This window comes from Dipteris shenzhenensis, chromosome 29 (genome assembly GCF_047967505.1).
Source record: "Dipteris shenzhenensis isolate YYH24624 ecotype China chromosome 29, Dip_SZ_1.0, whole genome shotgun sequence".
Classification (NCBI taxonomy): domain Eukaryota; kingdom Viridiplantae; phylum Streptophyta; class Polypodiopsida; order Gleicheniales; family Dipteridaceae; genus Dipteris; species Dipteris shenzhenensis.
The window spans coordinates 44,873,291-44,889,710 of NC_141624.1; the positions used below are offsets into that span (position 1 = coordinate 44,873,291).

The 16,420-nt window shown below is 41.9% G+C and overlaps 3 protein-coding genes across 3 annotated transcripts in view; 2 read left to right on the plus strand and 1 right to left on the minus strand.

Annotated features, from left to right (window-relative positions):
- Nucleotides 1–16,420, minus strand: part of LOC147882908 (Ubiquitin-like superfamily protein) — a 100,554-nt gene that overhangs the window by 16,369 nt on the left and 67,765 nt on the right. Inside the window, exon 3 of the mRNA XM_087400961.1 lies at nucleotides 12,140–12,239. Coding sequence (XP_087257087.1) covers nucleotides 12,140–12,239 — 100 coding nt within the window. The remainder of the gene's footprint in view (nucleotides 1–12,139; nucleotides 12,240–16,420) is intronic.
- On the plus strand, nucleotides 6,271–7,078 carry LOC147882909 (uncharacterized). Its single transcript, XM_087400211.1, has 4 exons — nucleotides 6,271–6,486; nucleotides 6,585–6,706; nucleotides 6,810–6,921; nucleotides 7,005–7,078. Exons 1-4 carry the CDS (start codon nucleotides 6,321–6,323, stop codon nucleotides 7,076–7,078), a joined length of 474 nt encoding a protein of 157 aa, XP_087256337.1. The 5' UTR covers nucleotides 6,271–6,320.
- On the plus strand, nucleotides 7,153–7,625 carry LOC147882910 (uncharacterized). The gene is made up of 2 exons (XM_087400212.1): nucleotides 7,153–7,346; nucleotides 7,460–7,625. Exons 1-2 carry the CDS (start codon nucleotides 7,153–7,155, stop codon nucleotides 7,623–7,625), a joined length of 360 nt encoding a protein of 119 aa, XP_087256338.1.

The window sequence follows — 16,420 nt, forward strand, 5'->3', positions numbered from 1 at the left end:
TTAAGACACGCTGGCAAAAGATTTATATTACCTGCGCAACTTTGCAAGCCTTCCATGATTTACAATGGTTGGCCACTACAGCTCCAGTTATGAAAATAGCGTCTTGGGATGATCCATTCCTGGACATCACAGATGCAAGCAATGTTGCCATTGGGGTAGTTTTACAGCAGGAAGACACGCTAGTGGCTTACTATGACAGAAAGTTAAATGACGCCGAAAATAATTACTCTATCTATGAGAGAGAACTATGCAGGAGTGATTCATGCATTGAAGCACTGGAAGCCGTTTCTTTATGAAAGGACTTTCACAATCAAAACAGATCATCAAGCCAAACTCCAGGTTGTTCACTGATTATAAGAGACAACTGAATGATGATTGCACCAAGAGTGCTAAACATCACTAGCGGGGGGGAAAATTTTATTGTGAGCTTTTTAATGCGAGCTTTTTTTGAAATTTATCAAAGTTTGCGAGCTTTTTTAGAGTTCCATAAAAAAAGACCTACTAATCAAAAAATAACAAAGTAATTACTTATCCTGTATCTATGGATTTATCCTAGGAAATACCAAAGCAATTAGAAATTCTATGGACTAAAAAAGACAAAGCTATTAATCCAAGTAATTTATATTGCAAGTCAGTAACAAATGATATCATATATAAAAATGAGCCATCACAATACCAGCAAATATGTATTATGCATTCAAGTCTATGGATTGCTGCTAAGGCAACAAAGGTTTAATGAAACTTCAAGTAAGCATATGCCAATTTTCATGTAGTTCTATTATTTGAAAAGGCCAAAGCAATTAGTAAAATGTTCCACATTAAGAACATTGTGTTGACTCAACACAACAAATTTTGAGCAAAAAAAAGTGTCATATCAAAAAGTGGGCTATCATAACACCAACCAAGTTTATATTTTGCATTCAAGTCTATATGGATTGATCCTAGGTCGGCTAAGCACTGATGAAACATTCATAGTGGAAAGGGTTGGTTGATGAATAAGCATGTGTTGATTTGGATCCAATCCCAATACACGGATGAAGATGTAATAGATATGTTTGCATGCCAGGTAAGGTTTTTGACCCAACTCTCTTTTTTGAAAATCTGGACATGTACACATGGGTTCAGTCTTGATGTGCACATCGTAAGACATCCGAGCCTTGTCAGACCCTGTTGTTCTCAAATGGAAAATACTATGATGAAGAAGCTCCACTGTCATTTCTCCCATGACAACAGCGTGCATAGATTGAGCACTAGCTATTCTTTTTGCAGCCTCCTTAGATATGCCATGCCTCCATTTTGTGGTTCTTACCAATGTGTGTTGAGCTAAATTCCTTGGTATGGATGCCGACCCTCCATGTGCATCACAAAAATTAGTTGGCATCGGTACATTTGGTGTCCTCCAATTTACATGGGGTTGATCCACTATTTGCAGTCTAAAACCAGCCTTGATGAGATTGCCTATCTCCTCACTTGTGATGTTTGTTTCCACATCCACCTTCCACACAGATGGACGTTCAGGAACATGCATGATATTATGATCTAGGTGCCATGTATGAGTTATATCATCATTACAAAACCACATCCATTGTGCTTTTGGTCCTCCTACCCCTGGATGCCGCCGTTCAGAGTAGAAACAGGGTGCCACTACTCCTTGTGCACTGCTTTGTATATATCGATTACACTTAATCTTTCCATCTATGAATCCAAGACACTTCACTTTAGAGTTTTTGGAGGTCCTTCGAATTGCCCAAAAGGTACGGTGGATAGGCACCTCAACAATAGAGATGCCACTAGGAAGGCCTCCTTGTCTCATAGGTGGAGCCGTTGGGGCTTGTTCTCTTGTGGGCATGGTCTCATTCTGAGCTCCTTCAGCTTCCCCTACATTGCCATGTTTTTCCCATGATGTTTTTGTAGACTCCCCTTGAACTCCACCTTGCTCCATTGTGAAAGCCCTAACATCGACTGGTTGGGTATTACCTTGCGGTTTTATTGAATGCCAATCTCCACCTTCTGTCTCGAACCTAATTTTTCTCGGCCACCCTCTTTGCTTACGATCCCTGGTCTCCATCACATACCCTGGCTTATGTGAGGTGTTTTCTAAATGTATACTTGATGACTTGCTTCTCTTTCTTTGGACTGTTACCTTATCCCCATGTAATGGTCTTGGTTCTTCATACATTGGTGTCCCTGCAACTGTTTCATGCACCATTTGTGCAACTTGTGTTGGTGAAGGTGTACTCCTTGAGGCCACTCTTTGCATCAAGGCTTCCAAGTTAGGACCATCCCCAACATGCCTTCCAATCATATATGCATATTGTTTGGCACTTTGTAATAGGGCATTTGCCATGTCCGAGACGCAACAATCATATAATTGTATCTTTGTCTTAAACCCTTCTCCTGCTAGCCAACTACCATGCATGCTTTCAGCTAGATTTGACCTTGGAGTGTGTGCCTCCTCCAAGGAACTCTTTGTTACCTGTGGTAAAAAGGGAGGTAATTAGATTGGCTTATTACATTTATTTAGCTTACTACATTTATCTACAAAATACATACCGCGCTCATGAGATTCTCCCAATGGGCAATCCGCACATCCCACCAACTAAACCATATGTCCATTGAAGGAATGTCGGCCTCACGGACATGTCCTGCATGCCACCACTTCCGAATGAGCTTTGCTTGGTAGCTTCTTGCTTTGTCTTACATAATCTCCAATTCTCACATATGGTGATATGCTCATTCCTCATATCCTCTTTGATGAATTTCCTTGTGTGCTTATGCAAGCTTTGTTCCCAATGGAAGAGACATGAGCGCTCTCTCCCAACAATTATGTGGTTTGGACCCCCATTGAAAACAGTTCTCACAGCTATCCAATTTGCTCCAGCTTCATCAGACATGAAACCATGAAAATCTGCAGGGGGATACCCACATTCTTTCATTGTGGCATTCAACATCTCCCAAAATAGGATTTGGCTTGCAGCATCTTCATCTTTCATCTCACATGTGGCGATGGTCATTAATTCCTGCACACTGGTAGACAAAGCCAACATTATTAAATATTATACCACAACTCTCTTGATGATAGCAACATGGATACATAAGGATGGAGGGAAGTTATACCTAGGATCATAAACATGACATGCCATTGTGCTCCACCCAATCACTCGATGGGTGTGATCAAATTGTACCCATGAATTCCTCAAATCACCATTTCCTCCTCTTCTCATACGATTGACAAGATCCACACCAGATGCTGGACCATTGGTTGACATTTTAAAAACAAAACATTTTTCATCTGGCAAGCCTTGCCCTGGAAAACGACTTCCATGGAAGAATGAATACATAGACCTTTTCTTTAGTAAAAGAAGGCTGTCATAACCTTCCCCAACAGGTAACCTTGCCTTCTTCTCTTGTGCAACAATCCGTTTGAACCTATAACATCACAAGTCAACTATTTAGAAGGTCTTTATACCATTCTAAAGTTAAGTAAACTAAAAATTACTTAGCTACAAACAAACATACCGTTGATTCTCAACTAGTGGTACCAATTGCTCAAGAAAGTTGGTCAACTCTATATCTCCCACACTTGCCCCTTCATTCTTGTCTCCTCTCATCAATGATGAATTCAAGAGCTCTTTGGCAACACTCATTTGAGCTTTGCGTGGTCCAACATTTTTATCCACCTTCAAAACATCTGCAACAAGCTTCTTTGTTTTCTCTATCATTGCCTTAGATGTTCCTGGCTGCACGGGGTGCTGATGTTCACCAACATGGACCATCAATCTAGTCATTGTTTCATCAAATGGCATTACATAATATACTATGCAATTACAAGTATCAATGCAATAAGCAGGCTTACGACAATAGTGACAAACAATCTTGTTCCTCTCCTCTTCAGTCAAGAGTCCAAGAGCAATCTTCTTTTGTAAGTAGCCTCTAAAAAAGGACGTGTTAAACTTCTTATTGTTTGCAAAATAAGGGCAAGTAATTCTATGGCATTCTAATGAGCCAACACAGTAGCTAAGCCTTACTGTACATGAGATAGCCATGTTGGTGGTTGATGGTTTAGTCCATATGTGGCCATCAAATTTTTGCTCCATGCCATTCATGCCATTGATGTTTCCAAAAGTTGGAGGAAATTCCAATAGCATACTTCCATTGTATACCCTTGGTAATTCAGTGACTTGCTTCCTTTGCTTTATATTTGCAATCCGCGTTTTGAGTATATTGGCTTGCTTGTTCTCCATGATCCAAGGTATGATGCTTTTGCTAATCTGACATTCATCTTTTGAATGGTCCTCATTTGAGCCTTCAAGGTCAATGTGTGAAGTCTGCATCATCTCAATGTCAACATCAGTCCTCGACTTATAAGACTTGTGGTACATACCAGGCTTCTCAATGGGATTTAACTCTTCAAGATCCACGTAAGGAGATGGTTGAGAGGTTTTCTTTCCTTCTTTGCCAAACTCTTCGGAGTAAACTCTACTAGCAACACAACGTGATGATGAACCAGGCTCTTCAAGATCACTAATAGTACTTGCTGCCATGATTGTATTGTGGATGAGAGCATACCTTTTTGTCAAGGAGGCATCCAGTACGTAATGCTCTTGACCATCAATATCCCACTCAGATGAAACCTTTACCTTCATTGTTGCTTCACCTTCAATGACTGCCTTAAGACAGATGAGCTTGTGCGTATGGGGAAGAAGGCTTTGAAGGAAATGTGCACTAACAATCCTTCTTCCATCCTTGAGCGGGATAGAGTGTGATAGATTCGCTCCTTCAATAAGCCATTCAATAGAAGCCTCTTCTGTAGCCATTTTGGATGACACTTCAAAGGTTACCAAAGACAGAGGGAGCTCAGAGAAAGTGGTTATTAGAGGAGCTCAGAGAATACAGACAATCTTGAGAGCAAAGGGATGGTAATCCAACATGGCATTGAGAGCAGAGGGATGATAACCCAACACTGATCATGAAAATAAGAAGGGATGAAAGAGAGAAATGCAATGTGATGCAAAGCTAGAAGGCAACCAAAGAGACTTAGAAAGTAATGGTGGGAGAGAATGAAGAGGAGAAAATGACAAGAGAGTAGTATCAGGATGCGTGGTCACGAGAAAGCAGAGTGCAAATATTGAAAATGGGTAGAGAATGGGTAGAGGATTGTGAAACAGGTGGTGTTTGAGCTAATTCCAATGTCGATGATGCCCTGACACCACAATGAGAAGTAGCCATGTGGTCGTCATTACAACCCATTGAGCTGGAATGATGGTGAGAAAGGTGGCGGCCGAGATTCTTTCACAAACTTGGATTATGCCAGGATGCCACAATCTTAAACCTTAAAAGCCACATGCTATTATAGGGACGGTAATTATTGGAGAGAGATGGAGGAGAGAATCCTTCAAAACAACGTGGGCTATCTAGCATTCAAAACAACGTGGGCTATCTAGCAAGAAGACAGTGGGTACATCATCGATGCACGCTCTTCATCAAAGCTGCGGCGATTCCTCCATCAAGGCCGTAGGCATGCGATTCTCATTTTTCACGTGCGATCAAGAAAGCTACTCAAAATCTTGATCAATCGAAGATGAGTCTAGAGGAGTATACTAATAAATTTAGTAAGGCTATTAAGAATGTGGAAGTCATCTTTCGTGATCGAGCATACAAGATGGTACCTGTTGCCAATCCCGCAAATGGTGATGGCTTCTTCGAGCTTCTATTTAGTTATGATTGGAATCAAAAGGGTGCCACGACTAAGGACAAAGTGCATATATTAGCCTCATCACGTCTCAATCCTAATAGGTAATGTCAATTAATGTTTTTGCACAATCACTCCATAGTGATGCTAATATTTTTTTCCTTTGCCATGATATTAATAGGAAAAAAGAGCTTCTACAACAATTGATGATGGCACGTGGAAATGATCCAGTTGCATCTGCTAAGTATGGGGATGCCCAAAAGTTTCGACTACATCTGAAAAAGGAAACATATTGGCAATACTTGTTTGAGCGAGGGATTTCCATCATCAACAATTTGCGAAGCCATGATTTGGAACTGCCTGATGGGTTTGAGACATTTGCTCGAGAGCAAAGACGACTTCACCTCCAAGAAGCCTTCCCTATGCTTTGAAAGGATATGAAGTCTACTCTTGAAGCAGATAAGCAGCCAGAAATGCAGGAGTCATCCTTACGCTTGGTGTATAGGTGGTACAATAGCAACCCTCTTCTTTCTCTTAGGATTAATAAACTGTTTTACTCATATGTCTACATTCTTTCATACATAATAGGTGGATACGGTCTTTGCATGATACCAATTCATTTGCAAGGATGCCATATGAGGTCATGGCATGGACAAACATGGAGAAAGAGGGAAGCATGTATCCCTTATCTTGGAAAGATAAGGGCATAACGATTTGGGAGATTAATGTGTGTCCTTGGTGGTTGGATTACCCACTGGGAAAAGTACATCCCACTGAGAAAAATAGACGTGAAGGTAATACTCCAAAGTTCCCTATTCCATAGGCATCTAGACCAATGTCTATATATGCGGGTATCTACCATATACTTAAGTTTGCAACATTTGCTGCTCAGTCTTTGAGAAGAACATGGAAGACAATATGGATGAGGATGAATTGGATGCAGAGAACCGTTATGTGGATATCACATTACGACCTAGATCAACGGACGGAGAGTCAGCTATCAAGAAAAGACCTGTGAGACCTCTACTCCTCATACTTATGTAATAGTTAACAACTAACACTAAAGAAACAAGATAGTATAACCTAGAGTCTTGTCCTTTGTAATTCTTACAAGCAGGTTCTATCGGAGAATGTAGAGTCCTCTAAGACTCGAGAGCTGAGAACAAAGCAACGACTCGATTTTCATGCTTCAAGAACCAATTCCATTAATCAACAACCGAGTTTATCTGGTGAGTATCACTCCTCTCTTTCTTGGTTTTGATTTTTTGATTTTGCAGCCAAACTGAAGCTTTCAAGCTAGGATTTGATGCAGATGTAAAGTTGTTTGCATATATGGATGTAATTACAGAGGATATCATTCAGTTGTCGAATGCACCAAAGCTCTAAGCGTTTCTTTTTTTAAGAAATGCGTACATTTAAGAATCTATTTTGGAATCATCCATTAGGTTCGCAATCTACAAATGGGTATCTTCTGGAGTGGAAAATCTGACCTCCCACACATGGATCGACAAGCAGGTGCAAATGTCTCTAATAAGCTTTTTCCAGCAAAGACATCAGTGCTACACGAGTGTGACTGTAAACATGTCGCAAAACGGACACAAGTTGCATCAACTTACTTACGAGGAGGGGCAGAAAGATCAGATTACTTGCACGAGTAAGATCCTATACAAGCACAGATTGACTTTATGGGGTATAATTGAAGTTCTTTCAAGGAAAATAAATATGGATTGTCAAACATCCTCTGATCCCTTTTAGTGCTTCTTGTAGGTGGATACTCAGAACATTCACAGACCCTGGTGATTGCATCATCGATGTCTTTGCAGGTTGCTTTAGGATGGCAAGGCTTTGTGAAGAGTTAGGTCGCCATTATCTTTCCATAGAGAATGACAATGTTGTTGCTGACATGTGTCTGCGATCAATCAGTACAGAATAGCATTTCCATAAACTATGTAGTATTGACAGTAATACTTGTGATCATCACTTTTGATGTTCTTGTTGAGGTTGTCATGTAACACATACTATGTCCTTGGTCATGGTGGTTGTGTGGCACAAGAGTGTCTTTATTGCTCTATGCTTTTTGCTCTTTTTTGAATCCATAGTCAGAGGTTACTGTGTGGGGAATGCCCTTGCCAATATGTATGCCCATTCCGTGAACCTAGATGATGCAAGGGTAGTGTTTGCAGAGATGCCACAATGGGTTGTGGTCTCCTAAGTGCAATGATTACTGGTTGTGCTCAGAATGGGCATGGCAAGACATCCCTGCAACTGTTCAAGTGCACAGAGAATTTTATGAACTGACCTATTGGGATGTAGTGTTGTGTGGCAAGGATCTTTAAATGTAAAAGCTAAAAATATTCTTACATTTTCAGCTGTTATGTTTAAGAAGTGATGTTGTGAGAAGTATCTTGAAATCCAAATTACGAAATTGCATTTTAAAGTAGTAGTTCTGCGATGAATGCTTCATAAGCCAAATTTAAAATAAGTGGTAGATGGTGAAATATTTAGAATGATGTTTTTTTTTACAGAGATGAGTACTAACTACATGCGAAGTGAAGGCACTACTCTCTACGATGCATGGGAGCCTTAGAAGAGGGTAGAGTAACCTATGCTACTATTGTTAGCAACAGATGGGTGTTGGATTTTGTTGTGGGGAATGCTCTCATCAATATGTATGGCAAATGCAACAGCAGAGAGGATGTGATGGTGGTGTTTGTTACAGAGTTGCTACAGTGAGATGTGATCTCCTAGAGTGCCCTGATTGGCAAGGAGGCATTGCTACTCTTTGCCTTATGGATTTGTGAGCCATCGTGACTGCCCTAGCAGAGGATTGAGTGATTGCCCATAAAGGGCATGGCAAAGAATCTCTGCAACTGTTTGGCCAAATGCACGTTGAAGGTCTCTTGACCTCTTTATTTGTTGATAGTGCACTGTGTGGATGGGACTTCTCTTCATGTTGGTTTTCGATTTCTCCTCATCTCCTCCCAATCTAAGCCATGATACCTTCATTTTGATTTCAAAGAAAGGTTTTTCCAAATTCCATGCACACATTATTGTACACACATAGTATTGCATGAGGATCCTTCCATTACTTCATAAGCCTTACTTTACAAAGTTGTCATGTCAGGTTCATTCATATCCATAAGCAAGGCCCTCTCTCTCTAGGTGACATCAGTAGATGTCGGCCTCTAACACCCCCTCTCAACTCCTGGATGGAATAGAGACGCTAGGGAGATGAGTGAATGAAAAGCTCACAATATTCATGAAAATTGAAAAAAAGCTCGTGACAAAAAGCTCACAAAAAAATCACACCCACTAGCGGGTACGTGATTGAAGATAGTGGTGCCATGGACCTGTGGTACTACCAAGATTGTACCTATGTACCAAAATCGTTCACTTGCACAAAACCAAACATGGAGAAGCAAGAAAGAAGCTTACGATAGGCTATCCAAGGGAGCGGCATGAAGGTGTGTTTGCGGGGTACCATCATAGGCTGGGTGTTTTGAAGGTGCCTTGAGGAGTTAAGAGAACAGTTTCCGTTATCACAGGGGGTCCACATCTAGTCGACACCCTGCTGATAGAGGGTGGTACACGGTGCCCATCTTTTGTATATGATTTGCTCCATCCTTGGACAAGAATAATTACTATTTCTACTCTCTCTCTCTCTCTCTCTCTCCCCCCAGTATTAGTCATTTATTGTATGCACCTCTCTCTCTAGCACTCTACATGCTCTGAAGAGAGTACTCAGATACATCACAAAGGTCAAGTGCATGGATAATAAAAGGCTACCAAAGAGAGCATGGAATGAAAGTCAGAAGCTTCAAAAGACAAACAAGGGCAAGATTTTGACATCCGGATGGGCACAGGACCTAAAAAAATGGTTCAAGAAGTGGGAAGTAGAAGAGTATTTAAACTACTCTTCAGAGGAGATTGATGAAGAGGCTTTTCATTATGACCTGCTGAATGCACTACACAGGAAATGGCAAACAGCAGAAAACAAAGATAAATTTGAGTACTATCGCACATATATCAACCCCGAATATTGGTCAATTTATACAGGAAGGGAGACAACAACGCAGAAGTACATATGTACACCTATAGCAGTGCATAAACGGAGGGCTTTAGCCTCACTTCGCACCCGATCACACCAGCTGCAAATAGAAACAGGGGGATGGAAAAAGATGCCAAGGGAGAGTAGAATATGCCAACTATGTGATCAAGGTATGGTTGAAACAGAAGAACACATGGTAATGATATGCCCTCACTGTGCACACATTAGGGAAGAGTTCAATCACCTCCTTGAGGGACATAACAAACTGGCTGATTTGCTGCATAAAGGGTCACCTTCAGCTTTAGGAACATTTGTGTATAAGCTCTTCAAGCATAGGAATCCACCTGAATCCTAGAAGGTGGTTTCTCTTTCCACCCTCCCATCTTCGGGAGGAGCTTTCATGTACTTGTGATATTGTATTGCCCAGGTCCCATAGGCCGGTTTTGGTCTTCAGAGGACGATAATATATTCTTCTTCTTCTTCTTCTTAGATCTACTGGGAAAGAAACATAAACGTTTCCTAATAGGGCAAATAGAGGTTAAGGCACAAACACCCTACCCGATCCTATTGGCTTAAACAGGTCTAATAGCTCTAGAAGGGGAAGCATTATGTCAATTCATGGCTTACCTCAACAAAGTTGAGAAGATGGAGGCTAATAGGATACCACACAAGACGATGGAAGCTATGCAAATCACGGGCTGGCACAAAAAGGAAATGAAGTGGATGCAATTATGGGGTCTAACAGCTGCTCACATACCAGAAGATGCATGTGAAATCAAATACTGACATTAAAAATGCTACCAAAACTATGGCAAAACCTGAGGACAAAAATGTAGTTCTACAAACAGGAAATTAACTCAATGGATAGCTATGGAATGCAAAAATACCTTGGGGAAGACATATCAAAATGTAAAAGGCATCTAATGTTCAAAATCATAACTAGTTCACATGATCTCGAGGTGGAGAGGGGTAGGTGGGCAAGACCCAGGATCCCCAGGGAAGAAAGGACCTGCAAAATCTGCCCCACATGGGAGGTAGAAAATGAGCAGCTTGTACTTCTAAGATGTAGACCCTATGCACACATCAAAGAAGATTATGGAGGCAATGGAGAATATTTGAAAAAGCTGCTGGGCAGCCAACCAAAAAACTAGGAAGCTACTTGAAAGAGGATTTGGAACACCGCAACAAGGTACTGGGACTAGTACACAAGCTAGCACAACTACTACTAATTATACAGCAAGTTTGTGATATCTTCTCTCACTGGATGTAAGGGATCACTATTACTTGATAGTGATCACCAGCCCCATAGATCCTGAAGGGTCTTATGCAGACTTTAATACAATCATATCATATCATATCTCTCTCTCTCTACACCAGTACACATCATGGAAAAGAAGTTTTATTTGAAATTGACATTGTGTGTTTCCTGGGCACTCTCTCTATGGTTAGCTTCCACTCTGCGGGGAGAGTTGCCTGTAGCAAGCAAACTCCACAACTCTGCAAAAGGAGGGAGCCAAAGCACTGCAACTAGGCACAGCTGGCATTGGTATCCTATAGGGAAATACAACTAGGGCAAAGGAGAAGATGCTGCAAAAAGAACAGTTTCACATGACCAGGTGAGCACTGAGACCGGATGGGCAGCTGACCACAGCAAAAGTGAGGAAGAAGGTGAGTTACTTTCTTCCTCTTTTTCGGAAGAGGAGCAGGGGAAGGCAGGGACCATGCAGCAGTTTCTCTAGCTAGGTGCACGAGGGGAGCAGACTGTAACGCTACTAGTTGCATGCTAAAGGGGGGGAGGATCAGCATGGGATAGAAGGGATTAGTGACAGAAAAGGGGTAGCAACAATGTTCATACAGGTATAGGTTTAATGTTTGAAGGGAATAAAAATCTCATACATTAGAGTTTCTTGATACATTCACAAATTCCTTTAGTGTGTCCAATTTAGCTTGTGAGAAGACTAGCCTTCACCTACATAAGGCTATCCTATTATGCACCACAATGATAATCTGACCTTTGAAGGCAACAAATGTGTGTTTACCAAAGTAAGTGATGGCTGCAAGCAGACTCTTGAAAGCAATCATTTAAGAGTATGTATGTTTCTTCGAGAACCAATTCCCACTCTGTCTACAGGATGTTAGTAAAACAGGGCTCAGCGTTTGCTTCAAGGAAAAACTTGGTTTCAGAAATAGGATGGTGTACTACGCATGAAACATTCAACAGCTTGCAGAAGGAGCTCCTAAAGGCCTCAATTTTATTTGATATGGAAGAACATCTTTGTTGCATGCACGTTCTATACAAAGTTTGTGGATCTTATCACCCTTGCAAAGGCAGAATAGTAGCACTAGAGGCATTCTTTTGTTATATGCACTCCATAATAAGCTTCTTAAGTACACTGTACCTGACAATTATTCCTGATGCCAAAGTCTTGCAAAAATGCCGAATCATCAATGAGTTTCTGATTCAAGTAGCAGAAGCAGTAATTTTTCCACACGTGTCTCCTACATTATTAAAACAAATAACTGTCACGGCAAGTATAATTTTCTCATCAAAATTGACCATAACTGTCATCAAAACAAATAACTGTCAGGGCAAGTATAACGTTCTCATCAAAATTGACCATAATGATAAGTCTAGGTCACAAAAACTGCACCCACAGACATACTCTTACTATGTAAATTTTATCTTTTTCAGGAAAAAACCATAGCTATATTTAGTTTACAACAAATGGATTTCTAAAAGCGGGCAATTGGCCTCACGATTAGATCAAAAGCATTGTTACAGAGAGACCAAAAGAAGGAAACACAAGAAGTCTAGGAAGAGCAAGTCTTCCAGAGAGACCAAGGAATTCAAAGATGGAGGTAAAAATGTCAAGTTTATGACCTATAATGGACAATATGGTCATACAAACAAAGCATTGTAGTTCATCAAGCAGTTTGATGCTGCATTCAGTACAAAAAAGTTTTCAGAATCCTCCAAGTTAAGAATGATCAGTTTGCACTTGACCGAGACAGCTAGTGCATGGTGGAGTGCACAGACCACAGATGGGTCAGCCCCTGTTGGGGTAGACACCCAGGACACAAGCGAGAGAGAGCAAGAGAGCAATGAATCATGAAAATGATATAACTGAAAAGATCCAATAGTGCAACTGAGAGAATAAAATACAAATGAGTGTAGGGGGTATATATACCTGACCCACCTAACACTAGGAAATAACTAGGCTAGAAATGAACATAAAAACATCTAGACTAGCCTATACAACCATACCATAGACTATGTTCCAACATTCCCCCCCTCAATGGTATGGTCAAGTACCCTGGAAACATCTCAGAGGTACCTAGTGATACCTAAAGTACCACTGGTTGCACATGTTCATCCAAAGGGACATGGATATAGCAACCTAGGGTAGCATACCAAAAAAAAAAAAAAAAAAACAGCAGTGTCATTTCACTACCCCCCGTGACACTGGTGTGTCTCTCATACCAAGCCGATCTCTGCATCTAATGAACGAGTCCGCACCAAGGGCTTTAGTGAAGAGATCTGCTACAATCTCCTCAGAGGGACAATAATGGAGTGTAAGTGTGCCATCCTCAATACAACCACGAATGTAATGATAGTGGTTTTCAATGTGCTTCATGCGAGCATGGAACACAGGGTTGTTGGCAATGGCTATGCATGACTGGCTATCACAATGAAGAACTGTCGCTGGTGAAGCCTGTGATATATGCGTGTCATACAACAACTTCTGCAACCACATACACTCTGTAGTAGCTGTGACTGCTGCCATGTACTCCGCTTCACTGGATGAGAGTGCATTCCTGGGCTGCTTCTTACTTAGCCATGATATGCATGAGGTGCCAAGAAAGAAAGTATACCCAGAAGTGGATTTCCTGTCATCACAATCCCCTGCCCAATCTGAATCTGAATATCCAGATAGCTGCAAGTCAGTGTTCCTCGCATAAAACAGACGCAAAGTCTGCGTACCTTGCAGGTAACGAAGAACTCTCTTGGCAGCATGCCAATGAGTGACAGTAGGATCATGCATGAATTGAGACAAAATGCCCGTGGCATAGGCAATGTCTGGTCGTGTAGAGCACAAATAAATCAGCTTTCCCACTAGCTGTCTATACAATGTGCCATCAAACCTCTCCGCCGTATCAAACTTTGAAAGTTTAAAGCCTTTCTCCATAGGAGTTGCCACTGGTTTGCTGTCCTTCATGTTAAACTGAGACAAAATCTCACTGACATACTTGGACTGAGTGACATGAATACCATCCTGTGTCTGCCAAACCTCCAATCCAAGGCAATAATGTAAGAGGCCTAGGTCTGTCATCTCAAACTGTGAAAACAGTAGCTTCTTGACTGCCTCTACCTGTGACTGATCACTGCCAGTGAAAATAATGTCATCTACATATCAATATGTAGTCATGCCTCTGTAGCACATAGAGATTGGGCTCCGTGGGAGTATGCTCAAACCCATAAGATAACAAACATGAATGAATCACTGAATACCAAGCCCGTGGTGCTTGCTTCAGCCCATACAATGCCTTGTTGAGTTTGCATACTTTATCCTCCTGTCCTGTGACAGGAAAGCCAGGTGGTTGCCTCACATAAACTTCCTCCTGGATATCTCCATTCAGAAACGCTGTTTTCACATCATACTGGAAGATGGGCCATCCATACGATGCTGCTATTGCAACCACACCACGAATGGTGGTCATCCTGGCAACCGGGGCAAATGTTTCCTCATAGTCAATGCCCTCTCTCTGCCCATAGCCTTGCACAACCAATCGTGCCTTGCATTTCTCTACTGTGCCATCGGCATGATATTTGACCTTGTAAACCCACCGGGTGCCAATGACTGACCTCCCCACAGGTGGAGTAACTAGGTCCCATGTGTGATTCTTCGAGATGGCATGAAGCTCATCTTGCATTGCCTTGTACCACCGTGGATCCTGCATAGCAATGCTGTAGTTATCAGGCTCTACAGGTGCTTGAAGCACATCAGCCATCAAGGCTAAATTGACCTGATTTTTCTGGGCTGTTTTGGACCTTGTCTGCATGCCATGAGGCTGGGCCTCTTGTGGCAGAATGACAGCCTGTTTTTGCTGTTTTGGTACAGCAGTAACTGGAGCAACCTTTGGTCTCCTGTTATATACAATGAGGGGCTGTTCTGATGCAACAGCGGGCTGAGGACCTTGCTGTATATTCTGGGGTGCTGTAGCAACTTGCTCGGACTGTTCAGTAGGCATACTGAAGTTGAGAATAGTCAAGGGTGCATCCATGCTATCTCTGACATCTGGTAGAGTGTCCGGTAAAGTGTCACACTCAGCAAACTTTACATCTCTGCTAAGAACAATGGACCGTGTGTCCGGATTCCAGAGTCTGTAACCTTTGCTGGCCTGTGAATACCCCACAAATATGCATTTCACTGCCTTATTGTCCAGCTTCTTTCTCTGTTTCTTTGGCACAAGAGCATAACAAACAGAACCAAAAATCCTGAGATGTCCCACTTTGGGTGGAGACCCATAGAACACCTCGTATGGTGTCTTGTCAACCAAGGCCTTGGTTGGACACCTGTTCTGAATGTATGTGGCTGTCATGACAGCCTCTCCCCAAAATTTCTTATGCAGGTGCTTGTGAGACAACATGCACCTGGTCATGTCAAGCAATGAGCGGTTTTTCCGCTCAGCAACACCATTTTGCTGTGGTGTGTAGGGAGTGGACAGCTGATGCTTGATCCCATGCTTTGCCAAATAAGCTGTGAAGGCATTGGAAAGATACTCTCCCCCATTATCAGACCGTAGGGTCTTGATTTTCAAGTTTAGCTTGTTCTCAACAAGCTCTTTGTATTTCTGAAAATAGGCAAAGACTTCAGATTTGTCCTTCATCAGAAAGACGCATGCAAATCTTGAGAAGTCGTCTATGAACGTCACAAAGTACTTTGCCTTGGCATGTGTGGCAACACTGAGTGGCCCACACACGTCTGAATGCACCAACTGCAACCTTTCGGTAGCTCTGACTGCTCCTGCAAGGGGAAATTTCTGTTTGTGCATTTTCGAAAGCACACAATGCTCACATAATTCTGATTTGGGTGTTGGTAGAGCCGGCATGCCTGTCACCATGTTATGGGTGGACAAAAATTGCAAGCTCCTGGTGTTGATGTGCCCAAACCGTGCATGCCACAAAGAGACCAAATCCTGAGATGTCACTGCCATGGCAACCTCTCCTGGTGAAGATGCATCCAATGTGTATACACCATCATGGAAAGAACCAGTAGCAACAACCTGAAAATCTTTGGTAGGATCCTTGATCCGGCATTGCAAATCTTGGAATTCCACAAGCATGTGTTGCTTCACTGCCAATGTAGGAACTGAAATCAAGTTCCTCTTCAGACCCGGAACATGCCACACATCACGAATGAATTGGGTTTTGCCATCAGAAAATTTAATTGGCACATCCCCAATTCCATGAACCTTGTGTCTAGCATTGTTGGCACATGTCACAAATCTGCCCTCTGAGGATGCATATTCATCAAACCACTCCTTGCGAGGAGTCATGTGCTTTGATGCACCACTGTCGATACACCAAGCATCATTCATAACAAGCATCACCTCTGAAGTAGAGAGCTGGGAACTGTCTGCATCAGAAATCTCTCTGAGATCTACAGCAAAACAGTAGC

Coding starts and splice junctions, on each gene's coding strand:
- LOC147882909 (XM_087400211.1), top strand. CDS start 6,321: ATGCCATATGAGGTCATGGCATGGACAAACATGGAGAAAGAGGGAAGC. Junction 6,487..6,584: donor TGAGAAAAATAGACGTGAAG/GTAATACTCCAA, acceptor TTTGCTGCTCAG/TCTTTGAGAAGAACATGGAA. Junction 6,922..7,004: donor TCAACAACCGAGTTTATCTG/GTGAGTATCACT, acceptor GATTTGATGCAG/ATGTAAAGTTGTTTGCATAT.
- LOC147882910 (XM_087400212.1), top strand. CDS start 7,153: ATGGGTATCTTCTGGAGTGGAAAATCTGACCTCCCACACATGGATCGA. Junction 7,347..7,459: donor AGATCAGATTACTTGCACGA/GTAAGATCCTAT, acceptor TGCTTCTTGTAG/GTGGATACTCAGAACATTCA.